General features: G+C 39.3%; 1 protein-coding gene across 4 annotated transcripts in view; it reads left to right on the top strand.

Annotated features, from left to right (window-relative positions):
- Positions 1 to 1277: 1277 nt before the first annotated feature.
- Positions 1278 to 20602, top strand: part of LOC100553037 (carnosine N-methyltransferase 2) — a 32507-nt gene continuing 13182 nt past the window's right edge. Inside the window, exons 1-6 of one of the 4 annotated variants that reach the window (XM_062966803.1) lie at positions 1278 to 1957; positions 4780 to 4934; positions 10965 to 11105; positions 14868 to 15005; positions 15122 to 15180; positions 19056 to 19194. In XM_062966803.1, the coding sequence (XP_062822873.1) occupies positions 11080 to 11105; positions 14868 to 15005; positions 15122 to 15180; positions 19056 to 19194 (362 nt within the window). In that variant the 5' untranslated portion in view covers positions 1278 to 1957; positions 4780 to 4934; positions 10965 to 11079. Of the gene's footprint in view, positions 1958 to 4779; positions 4935 to 10697; positions 11106 to 14867; positions 15006 to 15121; positions 15181 to 19055; positions 19195 to 20602 lie in introns of those variants that run through there. The other 3 variants (XM_016994927.2, XM_008112757.3, XM_008112753.3) reach the window with 3 other exon arrangements.

Raw genomic sequence — 20602 nt, 5'->3', positions numbered from 1 at the left:
CTAAAAATGAGGGAGAAAGGAGCCCTAGAAGCCCTCCCCCTTGCACAATTACTTAATGAAAAGTAACAAAAATCATTATATCATTATAGTTATGATATGGACCCCTAATAATATTTTAGAAACACTTTAGAAACAATTCAGTCCCCCACCCTCCAATTTAGGAATGAGTATTGAAACATATGTTTCATTAATCGCACAGGCCTAATATGTATACTTTTGTTATTTGGATACACATCCTCCTACTACTTTTTGTGAATTGCTCAAGAACAATTTGCTTTGAAAGTACAAAATGTAAAAAAAAACCCCAACATTTTATTGAACTATACTGAACATTTTAAGCAATGGATTACACATTGCTCATGGCAACACTATAATAATGAAGAATAATGTAGCTCTGATGCTCTTGTGCTTCTCTAAAAACGACTAAACAGAAACTAAACGAATTACTAAGCAATTCTGAAACAAATAAAGAGTTGGATCAGATGGTAAGCTTTTTAAACCAAAGGCAAGATCTTGTTGTGTATATATCAAAGTAAATAATACTCAATCTGAATGGCCGACAGAGCGAGGCACTGCTGATATAAAGCATTTAAGCAATAAAAATATCACAAAATTGAATTTCCCATTTAAACGCCTCCTCTACCTTATTTTGCAAATGAAGTATCTGCAAATTGTCACACCTGGAAAGAACAGCCGACAGTTTCAGAGCTCAGAAAAGAAGCCATATATTCCATGTACTTTGTAAATGTGCTGCTCAGTTTGGTCCTTAGCTCCCAGTGACTTTGGCAAAGTAATCTGGAGAAATTCAGAAATAAACACAAAGAGGACCATTTACTTTCCAGAGACAATATAGGTAGAAGAGAACTCATTGTGTGAGAAGTTTTACCTTAAGACAGTCATTATAACTATAGAGCAGTGGTTCTCAACCTGGGGTCCCCATATGTTTTTGGCCTACAACTCCCAGAAACCCAGCCAGTTTACTAGTTATTAGGATTTCTGGGAGTTGAAGGCCAAAAACATCTGGGGACCACAGGTTGAGAGCCGCTGCTCTAAGCCTTGCCTTGCTTGTTCCTACTTGAGTAATATGTTGCTACCTTCTCAAGAAAAGATATAGCTATGGTTGATAAAGTGATGTAGACCTGCTATAATTCTGCAGACTGGATGGTCTCTAATAAAATGAAGCCAAATTGCACTTTTGGACCATTTGATAACAATGTCTGGCAATGATTTCAACTTTTCTTGGAGCTAAGATGCTTTTCATTTATCCATGGCTGGATCTACACTGTTATATAATTGATTTCGGGACTGCGTTAGATAGTCATTGTAGTTTAACTGCATTGAACTGCATTATATGGGTCTGCATTGCCCATATAATGCAATTCCAAGCTGCATTATATGACAGTGTAGATCCAGCCCATGTTTCATGCACTTGATCCTATTCCTATGTTAGAACAAATGTTTCCTCAAAGGAACCAAAGATAAGACGCTTTGTGTGCTAATGTAAGTAGCAAATCCATCACAATGGACTTGATGACATGAAAACAGCAACTTTGGTAGAAGCAGCTTTGTGCCTGAGTCCAATAAACAGTCAGCTGTTGTTATAAACAGGATAAAACTGTCATGAATATGACTCATGCATCATTGCTCTCTTTGTAGGCAGGGAGGGAATGCAACAAGTGATTCAATAACTGAGCTCATTAAAGAGACAGTTCACCTCCCACAGGAGGCCAAACAGATTTGCTTGTGCTCTCCATTTGCACAGAAAGTGGCATTTCGGACCTCACTTATACCTCTCCAAAACTCATAGCACCTGGATGATAGGAACTGGACATCGCTCAGGTAAAACAGCGAGATTTTGTCTCATTGTCTGCCATTTTCTTTTACCTGACCAGACCAAGTGGACCACTTAGACTTCCACCTGATGGAAAATGGAATGCAAGAACTCAAAATAAAGGAGGTAAGCTGCTTATCAAATGTCCTGTACCCACAAATGTCCTCTTGTTTCTCCTGCTGGTTATAGTAGAGTCCAATTTAAGAAAATGTTGATGGGTATTTATTTTTATCCTGCATTAGGAAAAAATGGATACTGCTTTGTAAGATCTCAGTACCGCATGAGTCAATATGTCATTGTAGGCATGAGTTGTCTACAGCCTCGTTTTCATGTTTGAGCTTTACAAACTCTGACTTGCAGCTGGAAAATTATCTTGATGGAGTGCTCCTCTACATTTTCTTTAAGATCCATTCAGATAACATGGATTGAAAGGCAAAGGCTCAGCTGTATCTTTTGAATTATTTTAAATCTGAAAAGTTGCTAGTGCCCTCTGTTTCTCTTTTACTTGAATACAAGAGCCCCTATAATCTGAAGTCAAAACAGGCCAGACTCAGATTTCCTTTAAGTGGTCTTTTTATATTCACATTTTCTATTCCATAGTTTTGCATAAATCTGGCATGAATGGTGAGTTTTGTTATTCTTCAGATTTTTTTCTGCTTTCATATTCTCCATTATATCTTTAAATTTAATTTCAAAACATTAATATGTTTTAATAGAAGCAATGGCTTTCAGGAATGGCATGTTTTGAAAGATGAAAGATGCAATCCTATAAATATCTTATTAGAAGTAAGTTTCACTGAATTCAAAGTGTGTCCTTCTGAGAAAGGATAGATCAGGATTGCTGTTTTACAATCTGATCTTCTATCACATTGCACAATTAAAAATTATTGGTGTCTTGGCTTTTAGGCCTGTTCCTGGAGTTATTTGGGGCACTGATTCAGAAAATTGCATTGGATAGACAGCACCAGCTATATATGGTTCTCAAGATTTTCTATGGGTGAGCAGATGAAGACTGGTATATGGCATGTATTATGTATGTCAAAAACTAGAGCTGCTAGGAGAAAACTGGTGTTACTTTTTTAAATCAGCAGGTCAGATATACACAGAAACAGATTTAACATTTGGGCACAACACTGTGTGTTGGGCAGTGTTGTGTATATATTTAATACAGATTACCTACCCTAACAGCCTACTCGGTCAATTTTAAGTTGTGAATTTTAATCAGCATTTCATCACTGGATTTTAACTTTTATTTTAACTCTGTATATCTTATGGAACCCCCGGTGGCACAGTGGATTAAACCACTGAGCTGCTGTATTTGCTGACCAAAAGGTCTCTGGTTTGAATCCAGGAGTGGGGTGAGCTCCCGCTGTTAGCCCCCGCTTCTGCCAACCTAGCAGTTTGAAAAAATGCCACTGTGAGTAGATAAATAGGTATCGCTCTGGTAGGAAGGTAATGGCTCTCCATGCAATCATGCCAGCCACATGACCTTGGAGGTGTCCACGGACAAAGCCGGCTCTTTGGCTTAGAAATGAAGATGAGCACCAACCCACAGAGTTGGACATGACTAGACTTAATGTCAGGGGAAAACCTTTACCTTTACCTTATATCTTGTTGTATGTCTTTTAATAGTGTTTTATCTCTTGTTTTTAAAATGTTGTATCTTGCCTCGAGCCACAGGAGTAGGCGGGTAACTAATTTGTTGTTGTTGTTGTTGTTGTTGTTGTTGTTGTTGTTGTTACAATGTATCTTAATTAAGCAAGAGTGACAACCTCAACAGACTTTCCTGAAAGTAAACATGAATGTTTGAAGACACTGGGTTTGCTTCTGATTAATTGTGGATAGGATTGCACATGAGCACCATCTAAAACCTACTTTTAAGAAAAGCTTGGCCTGACAGTGATCAAATGTATCTGCTTTCTGAACATTCGCAACTCATCTTTATACTTTCAAGGGTTGTCCTTATCACACAGGGTCACTGGTGCACTTGCACTCCAGAGAGCACAGGAAATATTCCACCACTTCCACCCTGCCAACTGTCCTTACATGCCCTCGGTCAGGTCTTCCCAGTTGAAACCTTCTCCCAGGTTGGCTCCTCTCAGTGACGGCTGTCCTCATATCAGAGGAATGACAGCTTGGTTCCTTCCTTACCACCTTCCATTCAGAAAAGCTGCTGATACATTTTACTGCCTTCTGCTGATATAAAGCTCCTAAGGACAGGTTATTTTGAACAGAGGTCTCAGTAGGACCTCATTATATCACTCTTTTTGGCTTGCCTGTTAGTACTTACAGTTTTTAATTACCAAAGGGTGATGTTTTGAATTAAACAGCACATGCACAACTGAGATAGAATTTCATCTATAGTTATGGATCTAGGTCTTCCAAAAGTTCCTTTTTAAAAAACGTAATATCCTACAATCTGTTTAGTCACTGACTATGCCAGCTGGGGATTCTGTAAATTGTTATAAGATCCATTCAACAGGACAGACCATTGGATTAAGGGATATTTGCCCCTTAGTTCCTTTACTGTTTTAATATGTTGCCACACCTTGCATTTGACTTCTCCCAAGTTCCAGTTTAATTAGGATAATGTTGTGTTAATTTTTTTTTATCAAAGTATGATGTTATTTTATCCATCTTGGTAATAAAATCAACAGACAGACTTCTGATGTAAAAAATCTGCTTTGCTTTCTATAGAAACATGAGTTCTACCAAATGGAGCATGCAATGGCAAGGGAGATTTAGAACTAAACAACAAGACACCTCTGAACCACATGTTCATTTTAAGATTTGGTTTTCCATTCCATAGCAGGAATGGAAAACCTCTTTCATCCACAAAGCTTTACTGAATTCAGAGGCTTGAAGCAGGAGTATGGGGACAATGAGTTTCATTCTCTTTCTTACTCAGTTGTACAAAGCCTAGTTAACATAACTTCAATTTTTCCCAGCATGTTCCCTTTCAGATTTATTGAGATGCTCTAAGACTCATCTTTATCCCAAACTTCTGCTCAGCTGTGGATGGCTCTCTGGCATCATTCTGTTGCCTTGAAGTATCTTCCCAGACTCTGAACTGGCAGAGTGACTTTTCTTCTTCTTATATTGGGTGAGTGGCAAGAGAAAATGAAAACAATGGGAAACCAGCAAAGGACACAAAAATAATCAACAGGGGGGCAAGGGAATGAGCAAGTGAAATGAATCCTCCTCATTCAAGCCCAATAAGGCTTTGCCTTCAGCAGTTTTTTTTACCATAGATTGCCCTATGGTTGATTGACTATGCACCCCTTCCAGTCAAATCCGAGACACCCTCCCATACAAACTTAAGGTTAAAATCTTACTGTGTTGCTTAGGAGTGTGATACTACCGTATTATCTTTCATCTTCAGAATTGTACTGATTGTTGCTGCACATTTGACCAGCAGAGGGAACAGCAGACCTTGTTCTTAGGAAATATAAAATATTAAAGGAAAAAGAAAAACCTCAATGAAAGAAAATGATGGGTACATCCATTTTTGTGGAAACTTTTCACTGATTGGAAAAGAGGTGGCTTCACATATCTGTTCTGTACCTTGTGGATTGAGCTTTTGTGTCTCCCACTCACAGGAAATCTTTTTTTAATAGTGTGTTACAAATAGATTTATTAGTCAACCCTCATAATCTTAAAAGTTTTGGGAAGTATGAGTGATTTGCCAAAGCTTCCGACATGAGATTCAGCAGCTGTAAAAATTACATGCTAGTAAATATTAGGAAAGGATGTAAAGAAAATTTGGTACCACAGTACCATGTGAATCATGTATGGAATAGCATATATGATTCTGGTTGCTGCATCTTAAAAATGATATTTCATATTTGACTGGATTAGGAGGAGCCAGTAAACTGTAATCAAACTAATTAGAGAGGATCTTCATGAAAGAAACGATTACAATGTTTTGAGGCCATTTATAAAAGTGAGGGGAGTAAAGATGGTACATGGCAGACAATTTTGCATGCTGGAGAGAAAGTGGATAGGAAGTTTTCCTTGTTAGGTCATAATATTGAAACCCAGGGTCATTCATAAATCAGAATGACTGGCTATTTACAACAGACAGAAGGCAGTACCATATTTACTCGAATCTAACGCTCAAGACTTTGGTAAAATTACAAAGCCAAAAGTGAGGTGTGCATTAGATTCGGTGGCACATTAGAATCGCATACATAAACCTGTCTGCACTCCTTTGTCAAGCCGAGGCTGGTGAGCTTGCCAGCCTCATCCTGATGAAGGGATATGGCTTCCCAACTGGCCTCATTCACAAGGCCTTCAAACATACCCCCCCCCCCCCCCGCCGCTGCCAAATTTTGAAGGTATCATGAATAAGGGCTTAGGCCCCTTCCACACAGCTGAATAAAATCCCACAATATCTGCTTTGAACTGGGATATATGGCAATGTGGACTCAGATACTCAAGTAAATACGGTATTTTTCTATGCAGCAGTTATGTTGGCTAGGGGACTCTTGAAATTTTAGGCCATGTTTTGGCTTTCTTATTGTACGTGATGAATATTAATGGATCTGATTTTAGATGGGATCATTTGCCATTTCTATTCTAATAATGAACAATCAATTGAGGGTGACTTCTCAAATCAATTTTAGGCCAGCCCTAAGGGTGGAGAATGTGCTTGACAAAACAATGTGAAATTGCATATGGAGACAACTATTTAACACTCTTAGCTTATCAATGCTGGGAAATGTATGTTTCTTCATTGTGTGGTGTGTGCATTTAGCATATGTGCATTCAGGCAATATCACAGAGTTGAAAAAGTATGAGTACTTGTAGATCTCAATACTACGCTCGTTTCTTTAAAAGCTGTAGTTTCTGTCATTTAAAAAATATAATCAAAACACACCAACATTGAATAGAACACACCAACATTGAATAAAGATAAAAAAATAATCAGACTACCAGCACATTTCTATTAAACTCTACTCAGAATAATTCTAAATAAGATCAATAAGAATTATGGATAAGTGAGTGGGTATTGGGTGTGCCCTAAATCAATAACACATATGTACATCAGTATCTACACTGCTGAAAAAACTGTTTCTGAAAACCTGCTGCCATGATAGCAAGCATAATTTTTAAATCCTACATCAGTGGTTCTGAACCTGGGATCCCCAGTTGTTTTTGGCTTACAACTTCCAGAAATCCCAGCCAGTTTACCAGCTGCTAGGATTGCTGGGAGTTGAAGGCCAATACATCTGGGGACCCCAGGTTGAGAACCACTGCCCTACATTGTAGAGGAGTTTGGAACAGAGGAGCTGCTTCTCAACTTCCTACATTGCTGTAGTTTTCTTTTTTTAAGTATACTAGCTGTGCCCAGCCACGCGTTGCTGTGGCTTAGTCTGGTGGTGTTGGTCAGTCTACATTAGGTTGTATTTATGCTGTGAGCTCCACCTTCTTTATACTCACATTAGTAGTAGTATTTGAAGTCTGTTACCTTCTTCAATTTTTGTGTTGATTGATAACTGCTTGAGATCCCTGTTGTCTTTTGTTTGTTGTTAGTTGTAATGTCTGATTCTGTTGAGTGCGGTTTATATTTTTATTGTGGTACAATAGTCTTTTTTTTGTTTTGCCTGTGTAGGTGTTTATTATTATTGTTGTTGTAGTGGTCATGAAGGTTGGATAAGTTAGATGCTACTGCATTGTTTTTTGGAGGCCCAGTGTAGCACTGACTGGCCTCTCAGCCTCAGTGCCTGGCTGCTTCTTGCCTGTGATGGTGTAGATTCTTATTGTTGTTGTTGTTGTCATTGTTATTGTAATTGTTTTTTTGGAGGCCAAGTGTGAATGTAGGGATTGGGGAGGTGGATGAGTTGTGTTGTCAAATTTTGTATTTGTTATAGTCACAATGCGTTGTTGTGAGTTTTGTGGGTCCAGATTGTGGTTTTGTGGTGTGGTTGTGTTGTTACAACTGAGAGGCAAGGCTTTTGTGTTGTGTTGCCAAGTTTTGTATTTCTGGGGCGTTTAGTTGTGTTGTTATAGTCACGATGCACTGTTGTGAGTTTTGTGGGTCCGGATTGTGGTTTTGTGGTGTGGTTGTGTTGTTACAATTGGGAGGGAATGCTTTTGTGTTGTGTTGCCAAGTTTCGTATTTCTGGGGCGTTTAGTTGTGTTGTTATAGTCATGATGCGTTGTTGTGAGTTTTGCGGGTCCAGTGTGGTTTTGTGGTGTGGTTGTGTTGTTACAACTGGGAGGAAAGGCTTTTGCATTGTTTTGCCAAGTTTTGTATTTCTGGGGCATTTAGTTGTGTTGTTATAGTCATGATGCATTGTTGTGAGTTTTGTGGGTCCGGATTGTGGTTTTGTGGTGTGGTTGTGTTGTTACAAATGGGAGGCAAGGCTTTTGCATTGTTTTGCCAAGTATTGTATTTCTGGGGCGTTTAGTTGTGTGCCAAGTTTCGTATTTCTGGGACGTTTAGTTGTGTTGTTATAGTAATGATGCATTGTTGTGAGTTTTGTGGGTCTGGATTGTGGTTTTGTGGTGTGGTTGTGTTGTTACAAATCGGAGGCAAGGCTTTTGCATTGTTTTGCCAAGTTTTGTATTTCTGGGGCGTTTAGTTGTGTGCCAAGTTTTGTATTTCTGGGGCGTTTAGTTGTGTTGTTATAGTCACGATGCATTGTTGTGAGTTTTGTGGGTCCGGATTGTGGTTTTGTGGTGTGGTTGTGTTGTTACAACCGGGAGGCAAGGCTTTTGCGTTGTGTTGTCAAGTTTTATATTTCTGGGGTGTTTAGTTGTGTGCCAAGTTTCATATTTCTGGGGCATTTAGTTGTGTTGTTATAGTCACGATGCGTTGTTGTGAGTTTTATGGGTCCGGATTGTGGTTTTGTGGTGTGGTTGTGTTGTTACAACCTGGAGGGAAGGCTTTTGCATTGTGTTGTCAAGTTTCGTATTTCTGGGGCGTTTAGTTGTGTTGTTATAGTCATGATGCGTTGTTGTGAGTTTTGTGGGTCCTGTGTGGTTTTGTGGTGTGGTTGTGTTGTTACAACTGGGAGGAAAGGCTTTTGCATTGTGTTGCCAAGTTTTGTATTTCTGGGGCGTTTAGTTGTGTTGTTATCGCATGATGCGTTGTTGTGAGTGTTGTGGGTCTGGATTGTGGTTTTGTGGTGTGGTTGTGTTGTTGTAACCTGGAGGCAAGCCTTTTGCATTGTGTTGCCAAATTTCGTATTTCTGGGATGTTTAGTTTTGTTGTTATAGTCACTGCGCAAACAACTTTATCATTTTATATATATAGATATTCTCATACATATGTTTGTATCAGCTCCTTGAGAACATATCAACAGACCTTATTAGGCAGGATAGAAAATGTGAATTGCTATTATCCAACTGTCTGGAAAAGAATGACCCCTTGCCTTGAGATGAAAGTTAGTACAGAGTCCGTGGCCAGTATTTCTTAACATTTCTAGTGTACATGAAACCCAAACTGTGTATCCTAAACTCATAGAATCATAGAATCAGAAGAGACCACAAGGGCAATTCAGTGAAACCCCTGCCATCCAGAAATAAATGGCTTCCTAGTCTCTGTTTAAAAACTTCCAGAAAAGGAGATTCCAACACCCCACCCTCTCCCTGAGGCAACACATTCCGTTGTCTAACAGCTCTTACCATCAGAAAATTCTTCCTTATGATGTGGAATCTTTTCCTGTAGTTTGAATCCATTTGCTCTTCGTTTTAGTCTCTGGAGCAGCCCCTCAAACTATACTGAATGGATTAGAAACACATTGACACCACCGTCCATAATAAGCAGAAAACTATTATATGCTCGGGATTGGCATAGAATTCAGGTGGCTGGCTCAAGCAACACTTTTTGGATGTCATGAAAGGGAAGCAATTTCTTAGCTATTTAATCTTATACGAGGGTTGAATGAAAAGTAATGCCTCCACCTTCGTAACTCCTCAACAGATGGCAGTACTGGTATGCGGCAGGTACTGGCTTGTTCAGTAGACTCCCCTCTACAGTTCCATTTGGTGGGAAGCCTTAGTATTGAACTGTTGTGTTCTTAAAGTGCGAAGTATGGAACCCTGCGCATACAGTTGGTCAATGCGACTCAAGCAATGTGCAGTCATTGAATTCTTGACAGCAGAAGGCGTCATCCCAAAGGAGATTCATCAGAAAATGCAAGCTGTTTATGGTGATTGTGTTGATGTGAGTATTGTACGTCGTTGGGCAAGTAAGTTTAAAGATATTGAGGTGGGAACATCTGAATTGTGTAACAAACAAAGAGTTGGACATCCTGTGATAGCAACCACTGAGCTTCACAAGCAAAAGGTTGACAGATTGATTCAGGACGATTGTCGTATCACTCAAAGATAAATTTCAAGCATAATTGGCATTTCACAAGAATGTGTGGGTCACATTATTGCTTTGCTTGGCTATCGAAAGATCTGTGCACAATGGGTACTGTGAGACGCTGGTTGTCGACTTCTTCTGTGACAGCTTCAGAAAACTTGTTCATCATTGGCAGAAATGTATCCAATTGTCTGGTGATTATGTGGAAAAGTGAATAGTGTTAGTTAAAGAGCACATCCTAAGGATTATTTCTGCATTTGATTTATTAAAATATTCCCACCCAAACCCAAGTAACGAAAGTGGAGGCATTTCTTTTTATTCAACCCTCATATATGTATTTTTACTGTCAGGGATAGAAGAATGTCCATGGGATTGTTTCCTTTATATACCCTGGCTGTTTTGACGTGTGTGCAAAACATCAAGACATTGGCCCTAAGTAAACTCATGATTAATATTCAGCATACAGTAATATTGCTCAGTGTACATTTCATGTCTACAGCTGCAATACATAACAGAGAAGCTGCATTTCCCCGTATATTTCCGACTCCATGCAAGGATATAGAATTATGACTGCATATTTTATCTATGGTCTTCAAGATCATATCGCTTGAAGTGTGATAACAGGTGTGTGGAAGGACACTTGGAGATTCCAAAGGTCATATAAAGTTCCTCATAGTGTGCCAGGAGACTGAGATACAGTGACCATAACAGATGGAAATATCAACTTAGAGTCAAATCTGTCTGTAACCTTTAGCACTGCTGAGCCAAAAGACATATCAATTTAAAATGTATGAACGATGCATTGAAAATTACTAGATACTGAAGGCTGTGCTCGTATCCTGTACTTCATTGCCTGGAGTCTAGCAAGTCTATATAAAGAAGAACAAGGACATAAAGAGGTCAGAGACATTGGACAAGGACTACCAGAAACATGGAGCCCAAAGCAAAGGTGAAAAGGTGAGAAATAGAAAAATTAATGATATCTGAATCAGAATATTAGTATCTTGGGTATTACTATAGCCCTACTAATTTCATGCTGGCTGAAGGGATAGAAAAATCAAGATACTTCTATGTTGTAATGTTGCTGTGCTTAGCAAATGATGGTGGTGATGAATTCTATTTAATAACATATTTTCAGAGTCCATGAAAACTAAGGTGTAATTAAGCCCTTGTGTATATATGGAAAAATACTTGCTTACCTCGAACCGACTGTGAGCAGTCCAGACAACATATAGTGAGTCCCACAGCAAAATCTCTTCTTTGAGCATTTATTCCATCACCAGAATTACAGATTACTCTGGAGTTTTCATGGACTCTGAAATTATCTTTCATTGTTTTTTATTGGCAGATGGATTGTGTTGGATCTGGGACTATTCAGTGTCTACACATAAAAAAGACTCACATTAAAACTATTGCTATTTCACATGACAGAAGCAGTTCCTCGTCAGATCCTTGCTGTTAACATTGCTTCTGGTGAGGTTAAATGCCCTGTTTTGGCCTCATCAGAAGTCACCGCATCAACAAGTTCTAACTGGTGAAACAGTGCAGCCTGCAGGAAGAACGGGCATAGATATCAATTCTTCATTGCCCATCCATTCAAATAGATGGCAAAATAGCTTTTTTGGACTTCTCCTGGTGTATTCAGATCAGACCACTCTAGACTTTGCTTGGATTATTCTCAACCCATATGGATGCAGACTAAGTAATGTCATTGGCCCAATAATTGCATGTCCCTTTAGCAGTCAGATTAGGTGAAGTAGATTGATTCAACATCTGATCATGGAGAAAAAAAGATGATTCCTCTACTCTCCTCCCATCAGTGAGCAAGACTTGGAATAGGGCTCGTGCTTCTGATTCTTGCAGCCTAATTTTTAGTGTGAGAGGATAGAAACATGATCCCACACACTGAGTGGAAGATGTATAGACCTCCTTCACCCAATTGTGGTGCTGGCTCTTAAGGTAGACTCAGGCAGCACTTATGCAGTCTTATATAACCTTACTGAACCAAGAGCAGTTCTGAATGTGTAATTCTAGACTGCAATATTAAACTTTTTAAAGGACGGTTTTCTGTGCAAAACTTTTTTTTGTACACCCAACCACTAAATTTTGTGTAATAGGTTTCTAGCTCCTTTGGCAAAAAGAACTGAAATGGAAAAACAATCTCACATTGACCATATTTTCATCCAGGATTACTGAAACTCCATTTCTCACCGAGAATGAGACAATTTGCAAGTACAGTAGAGTCTTGCTTATCCAACCTTTGCTTATCCAACGTTCTGGATTATCCAACGGAGTCTGCATCCTGCCCGGATCCACAGCTGCATCTCTAAGCAGCAAGGGCTGAACTTTTTACGGATTTAACTTCTGACAATGTTGTTACTGCAAGTTCATTTTATGCAATTCATCTTTATTTGTAGTCAATTTGTTAGTAGGCATTGTTGTCAGTAGTCAATGTTTTCAATACATTGCAATGTTTTGGTACTAAATTCATAAATACAGTAATTACTACATAACGTTATCGTGTATTGAACTGCCTTTTCTGTCGATTTGTTGTAATATATGATGTTTTGGTGCTTAATTTGTAAAATCATAATGTAATTTGATGCTTAATAGGCTTTTCCTTAATCCCTTCTTATTATCCAACATTTTTGCTTATCCAACATTCTGCTGGCCCATTTATGTTGGATAAGTGAGACTCTGCTGTATTCCTTACATGCTCATTTCTTCACTAGAAGCTGCAGACTAAAATTTAAATCGATGTTGGAAGATTTTGCATGGGAAAATATCAAGCATAGTAGAAAGCTTAGTTCAGCCTCACCTACTCTGGTGCACTAGAATTCCATACATGTTACACAAGGTTCCAAAACAACTCCTGGTACAGAAGGAGTGAAAATTAGTGGCTCTAAGGTCAGTGATGTGATGGAACCACTCTGAATTTTAATTCCATCTTTAAAGGAATGATCTTATATCTGGACTATGTCCCTTAAATAGTTTCAACATTTTAAAACGTTTCTTCAAAACTCAGACTAACCCTGAAGGCTAATGCCTCCAGGACCATAGTATATATTGGCAGGAGCAAGCAGGAGGAGGTCAGAGGTTCAGTTCCGCAGCTGGTTGGTTTTTGGATATTTGGGAAGGGCTCTTCTTACTTGGATACTTGAAGAGCCATGATGTGTTAGGACAGATAGCATTAATGGTCTGACTGAGTCTAACACCAGTATTAGTGCTATAGGGATAGCCAGTACAGCTGGCTGTCCATATCCAGGGATTCTGCATCCATCCATGGCTTGAAAATATTTCCCCAAAATACAAATAGCAATCCTTGATTTTATGACACCATTGAATAGAATAGGACTTGTGCGTCATAGATTTCTGGTAATCACAGAGGCTCCTGGAGCCAAATCTCAGTGGATATCAGGGGCACATAATCTCAAATATTCACCCTAAACAAGAAAAATGAATGTCACCTTCTGCATTTTCATTACGAAACTTTTTCTTCCCTTGCAATATGTTTTCCGCCTGAAATAAATTCCAATTTCTTCTGAAAGTTCTTGTTAGGTGGTGTGCTTGACTGATCTGTGTGTGCCTGTCTGTGTACACACATGCATATTGATGCCTCATTTAATGCATCTATGATTTCTGGGTCAAATTAATTCAGTAGAAATAATCTGTTGAATAGCTGGCCCACAAACATAAAGAGTTTCCAAGTCAAACTTGTCATCTTTTCCTCTCAGTGGGCGGGGTCTGAATTTTCTCTCTTCTGAATGTTTTCGTGCAATCTAAGGTGAGAACATCAGACCCTCGTTCACTGGGATTAGGAAGATAATCATAATATAACTACAATCAGCATCTTGCAATTACTATTCCTCTAAGTGCTGGTGGCTGATCTTGCTGTTCACCTGAAGTTTCCAATTTTATTTTGGCTCAGCTAGAATACTGCAATCATCTCTGAAAAGCAGGATGCTTCAGGACAAACCTGGAAAACATATAGTCCCCCAGATATTTTAATGTTTATATTTGTTAGGTTTTAATTCACACAGTGTTATAGTTTTTAGTGTTAGCTGCTTTGACTCTCCTTTGACAGATAGAAAGTGGGACATAAATATATGATGACGATACATCCTTCTTCACTTGATACTGTTGGCTAGCACTGCTGGGAGATGCAATCCAGCAGTATAAGGAGGAAGACATATTTCTTTTTGATGCCTTCGAGTGGCTGGTGCATCCCATTCGTAGAAGAGAAAAAAACTTCTCCTTTTATCTAATAGATTCTAGAACTGTTTGGTTCTTGCACTTGTCCTTTACCAAGTATACGTTTCATTCACACAAACTAATACTTTAAAAAAATGCATCCAATAATATTGATGATAATGGAAAGTGGAAGTTTTCAAAGTGTGAAATAACTTAATAAACAAGTTCACAAAAAATAATATAGCACTAACATTTAATAGGTATGGTGTTGATTTTGGACTTGATTGGTTCCATCAGTCCACTGATGGTATTAAATAAATAAATGATTATAGCACTATTAATAATATACCAACAACAATATAAGCAATCTTATTCTTTTCAGGTATCTGTCATCTCTTTCATTCACTACTATTCATATTGTGAGGGAGGAATTGCATTCAAGAGCATAGTTAAACATCATTCTTTAAATAGCGAAGAGAACATACTGGTATAACTTGACTAAAGCAATATTTGATTATTTCATGGCAGGGTCTTCAAACCAAAACAAAGCAAAATTGCAGATGGCTGCCGCAGAGTTGGTGTATTTTCCAAAGGAATTTGCCCTGTAAACGGTTCCAGGCTGCCTTTGGTTAGAGCCATCAATGAAGATGATGAGCATGACAGCAGGTAGGACAGCAGCAATACCTGTTTTACCCGAGGGTAATTTTGAGGTTGTTGCCCTGACAACTGAGGGATAGTCATGAGATTGTTCACCTTGTTGAAAAAGTATGTTTTTGCTGCAGGAAAGTGAAAGATGCAACGTTTGACCGAGAGATACTGCTGACTCCTTCAAACAATACAGGTACTTTTGATGTTGTTGCTACATAATAGGTCAGGAATTTCTATTAAAATGGCCATTACTGCACTGGAGTCTATGCAACTGCAACCAGTTTGGATCCTATATAGTTCTAGTTGCCAAGTCAAGAGCAAGATATGATTCAGTTGCCCAGCCTTTTTTGTTCCATGTAGTTATGCTCTCCATTACTTATCCCATAGTGTGGCTGCTTGCTATTGTTGGCTAGTTCGACAGAAAGCCTACCTTCTTATTTATTTTCTCTGTCCTCACCCATTCCTCACTCTATGGCAGCAGCACAGGTCCATTCATTTCCCCAGACATAACATAGAATCTTGTGCAGTTGGTACTAATAGTGTAATGAACGTATCACACAAAGTGGGCAAATCACAATTACAGCAGGACAACAGTTTCTTTGGCCAAGTTCATTTCTTTTCACTCTCTTGGTGGGAGAGCTGGAAAAGTGTTTCTTTTACAAAAAGAAATAATCTATTAATCACTCCTTTTGAAAAAGAAATATCTTTGAACTGTTCCCCCTTCCAGGAGAGCAACAGAAAATGAAGGATTCCATCTGATAATTATTGGAGTTATCCTGCTGTACTTACTTAGGCGATCCTTCGTAGTTCGAGGATGATGGTCCTCCATTTCTTGGAAGACGCCTGTGCGTGATTTTTTTTAATGTGTGGAGGTCAGTGCACAGCTGGTCAACACACAGTCTTCACAGATTGAGGTCCAGCAGTGGTGTGATTAACACAACAAGAGTGGCTTCTCAGTCTGTTTCAGCCTACTTCCACCTTCACAACCGCTGTAACATGTACCATGTTATCCTCCGCCTGCTCCGCCGTTGAGGTCTTTGGGTCTTCGGATTGTTCTTGGTCTGGATCCTCCCCTGTGGCCACTCCTGGGAGTGCATGACTCCCGTGGTTGTGCCCACAGGTTCATTGGAACATGCAAGCCCCCTCACCACGTCAAAGTGACAATCCATCGAGGAGGTATCCTGGCTGTACTTGTGATCCACCTGCCTTGTGTGATAAGGCGCCAAGATTTCCCCAGCCGGCATGCCTAGAGCTCACACAGCTCTTGGGGCCTCTCTAGTGCCCTGGGAACAATATTGCAGAGAATCTTAGCTCTGGGAGCATGTTGTGATCGAGGAGTAATTCTCCTCCCCTACATGTGCCATTATGAATATCTAAGAGAAAGTGAATGTTTCTTTCTCCCTGAAATCAGCAGAGCAGTACTCCAGTTGGAATGATCACTGCTTCATATGAATACTTTCAGTTTGTGAATGAGTTGTCACAGAACTCCATGTGTGAATCACAACTCAAACTCCTACTCAGGGTGGCCTGTGCTATGATTGTGACTTAGAATAGCCAGTCACATCCAACAGTTGTGTGGCACCAGATGCAGGAGTAATAGAAACTGATTCAGGCCATATTATCATGAGCATCCTTTGTACATAACCTGAGGCCACTGGGCAATGACTTTTGATCTAAGACCTCAGAATTATGACTTGTAATTATACAATTATATCCCTCTGTAGGTTGCACAGCATAAAGATGACCAAGAAGTGCAGCTTTCCTCACCACTGGACCTCATTGTACTATGCATTTGTTATAGTTTTGTTCATCAAGCAATTTTCAGTGACACAGATGTCATGTGCCAGCACCGTGTAGCAAAGATGCATAGTAACAGTTGATAGCCTTTGTGGCTATAGTCCTTGCATTGGGGTTCAAGGCACTGGAAGGAGAAACCATTTCATTTGGTTGTCAAATAATTACCTGGCTGCCTGTGGAGAAATATAGTTTGGGAGATTCATGGGGATAGTAAGTGCAAAATACAAATGTCTGTGAGAGTGTGCTGGATCACCAGGACTTGTACAGCTTTTGGTGTGTCATAATCATGCAGAGTGTTAACTAGGATTTGACATCTAAATACTTGGGAGAGCTAGCTGAGAGGAGAGGCTGGCAGTCATCCAGACCTTTAAAGTAAATGTGTATTGATTAACACCAGCTATTTGGATAGTTCAACTTAACTGTGGCCAGTATTGCCAAGTATTGCCATTTCTCTATTCCTTAAGCACTGTATCATCACCTCCTAGATGAAAATTGTGGGAGTTTGATTAATTTTCCAGTGAATCAGCATAACATATCCAGTAATTAAATGGCTACTGGTGGAACTATGTAAATACAAGAGTACAATTCTTTGATGTGGACATAACTTAGAATGATGCCAGAGTGGGAGGATTAAGAGCAACTCTATCCTCTTACAGCATGGTTAGCTTAAAGTGGAATTGCACTTCCAAGAAAGGTGTTCCATATGTGTAAGTTGCTAAATAAAGCTATATGGTTTTCATAAGGCCAGCTATTTATACATTTACTGACTGTTATCTAAAAGACACATAAGTCTTCATCTGCTAGTAAACTCTCTAGCTATTGTAAGGAGTGGAGAGAGTTAGCAGTTTGCCAATGGCTTAGAATCTGATGTAGCAATTTTATTTATTCTTTTCCATAAAGGCTGGTTGCTGTACTGCAATGGAAGTGATGAGTTGATAAGAGCTTTCCTTTGTGAATCCCGTCTGCTGGTCCAGAAGTAAATTTGTCACATGTGCATCCATCAGAACATACTTAATGCTCTGAATCAGGATGTATTTTAGGCACCATCTGTCATATAAAATAAAATCCATATTTGAACTTGAATATATGGTAGAGTAGACTAATATAATCCAGTTCAAAACAGATAACCTGGATTTTATAGGATAATGTAGATGGGACCTTAGAATTGGCATATGAAAAAAAAGAGATTTATTCATGCTACTTTTAGCGAGAATTAGTCTAATGATATAATGAAGACTTCCATAACCAATCATAGGGAGATGGTTTAACAGCCTTATCACACTGGGCAAAATAAGCATCCTAGGACACTTCTGCCCCGGTTCACACATGGAGCAACACACTGCCCATCATATGACTTAGGACAACTTCTAGTGGGGATCTGTTGGTGAACTGGGGTGACAATGTGCTAGGAGGCTGTCACCGCCAACATGAAAGCACCCCCATGTTCTGTAAGGAACCATGAGGCTGCTCCTGGCATCAGCCACACGGTGATGCTTTCCCACATGAGGTGGGAAAGCATCAATTGCTGGCTGGGATACCAAGACTGCCTTGATACCACCCTGGTGTTGCCCTGATTTTCCACAGAGGCTGGCAAATCATATTTCTGGTAAGGCTGCATGTGGTGAGGTCCTAAGTCCCAGGGCAACATTATAGTACCTTCCATTGCTCAGTTATCAATGTCTACAGCAAACAATTAGATTCATTCTTCTCAAAAACAACATTTCCAGTTCTGATGGAAAGATAGATTTTAATTAGCATATTTTCTTCATGTTTTCTTAAAATGCAAACACTTCACATTCCTAAGTTCACTTGTGACATATATAATATATATATATATATATATATATATATATATATATATATATATATATATGAGTATTTATTCTGTTAGATAAAACAAAAACAAAAGAGGGTACAGCATGTAAATATGCATGTTCAGAACTTTAATATAAAAAGGTGGTGATAGGCCAACATTGGCATCTATATCCTCTGCAATCATATTGATTATGAATTTCAGTTTTAAAAGGTCTTTTCTGTACATTTATATACACAAACTCATTTATTCTTCTTTCATAATGAGTTCTAGTAAGTGAGGAAATTTCCAACTAATAATAGATTCCAGTTTTGTCTGAATTAAGAACTTCACAAGCCAGGATCTTGAACGCATCTCAAATTATAGTATAATGCCTTATCAAAGTGTGGCACCTAAGGAGGGCAGAATGGACACATGCTGGTTTATATGAACTGCTTCTTTGCTTTTCTTTCCCAAAGAGCTCTCTGCATTCCAGGCTATGAGAAGCCTCACCATAGAGGAATACGCAAAAGTCTTTAAGTCATTCTTAGAACATTCCACTGAGCATCAGTGCATGGAACAATTCAATAAGGAGGAGCTGCCAAGTATTATAGCCAGGTAAGACCGAATTTTAGAATATTTGAAAAGTTACTTTTTGAAGAATAGGCAAACAAGCAGTTGCTTTCTGTCTTCAAATTCCCTTCCCTTTTCTAAAGTTCAACATCTAAACCACTGTCTCCCAAAGTTGGCAATGTACTTCCTGGGGGGCTCTGGGATGATCCAGCGGGAGAAGAGTAGCCTGGAGTGCAATTAGGAGACAGTGAATAAAAATAAGGGGCCAATAGAAACATAAAGAAGAGAAAAAAAATTAAAATCATCTGTTATTTGACATACAATTTAAATGATAGTGATTGTTTTCCAAACCAACACACAGCATGTAATTTATTAACTGATCACTGACTAAGTTTACCAACAGGTCTTAGCCAGCAAATGTTGGCAGGTGAGTGTGTCAGATATTGTCTGGAAATCCAGGAATATGTGCACACAATGACTTGTTTACAATACCATACGATACATAGGTGACATGTCTGAAATCTAACTTAGCCCATATTTATTCAAGTCTAATGCACCATCAAATCTAATGCACTGTAGAATCAAGGCAGATTGACTCCACTTTAACTTTAGGCAGAAAAAAATGAAATGCAAACATACAGAATCTGGGGCACTGGCTTGAAAAAGATCTTGGAGTCCTCGTAGACAACAAGTTAAACATGAGCCAACAATAAGACGCGGCAGCTAAAAAAGCCAATGGGATTTTGGCCTGCATAAATAGGAGTATAGTATCTAGATCCAGGGAAGTCATGCTACTCCTCCATTTTGCCTTGGTCAGACCACACCTGGAATACTGTGTCCAATTCTGGGCATCACAATTGAAGGGAGATGTTGACAAGCTGGAAAGTGTCCAGAGGAGGGTGATTAAAATGATCAAGGGTCTGGAGAACAAGCCCCATGAGGAGCGGCTTAAAGAGCTGGGCATGTTTAGCCTGCAGAAGAGAAGGCTGAGAGGAGACATGATAGCCATGTATAAATATGTGAGGGTAAGTCATAGGGAGGAAGGAGCAAACTTGTTTACTGCTGCCCTGGAGACTAGACGTGGAACAATGGCTTCAAACTACAGGAAAGGAAATTCCACCTGAACATTAGGAAGAACTTAACTGTGAGAGCTGTTTGGCAGTGTAACTCTCTGCCTCGGAGTTTGAGAAAAATAGACCTTGACATTTGGGAGTTGTAGTTGCTGGGATTTACATATAGTTCACCTACAATCAAAGAGCCCCTTGAACCCCACCAATGAAAGAATTGGGCTGCACTTCCCACACAGAAGCCCCATGACCAACAGAAAATTCTGGAGGGGTTTGGGTTCCTAAGACCATCAGAAATGTGTGTTTTTGATGGTCTTTGGTGACCCCTCTGAACCCCACCTTGTGATCCTCCTCTCCTCATGGGTCCCGACCCCCAGGTTGAGAAA

The sequence above is a fragment of the Anolis carolinensis genome, chromosome 1 (genome assembly GCF_035594765.1).
Source record: "Anolis carolinensis isolate JA03-04 chromosome 1, rAnoCar3.1.pri, whole genome shotgun sequence".
Taxonomy (NCBI): Eukaryota; Metazoa; Chordata; class Lepidosauria; order Squamata; family Dactyloidae; genus Anolis; species Anolis carolinensis.
The sequence above is the reverse complement of the archived record's forward strand: the minus strand, read 5'-3'. Positions and strand labels throughout refer to the sequence as shown.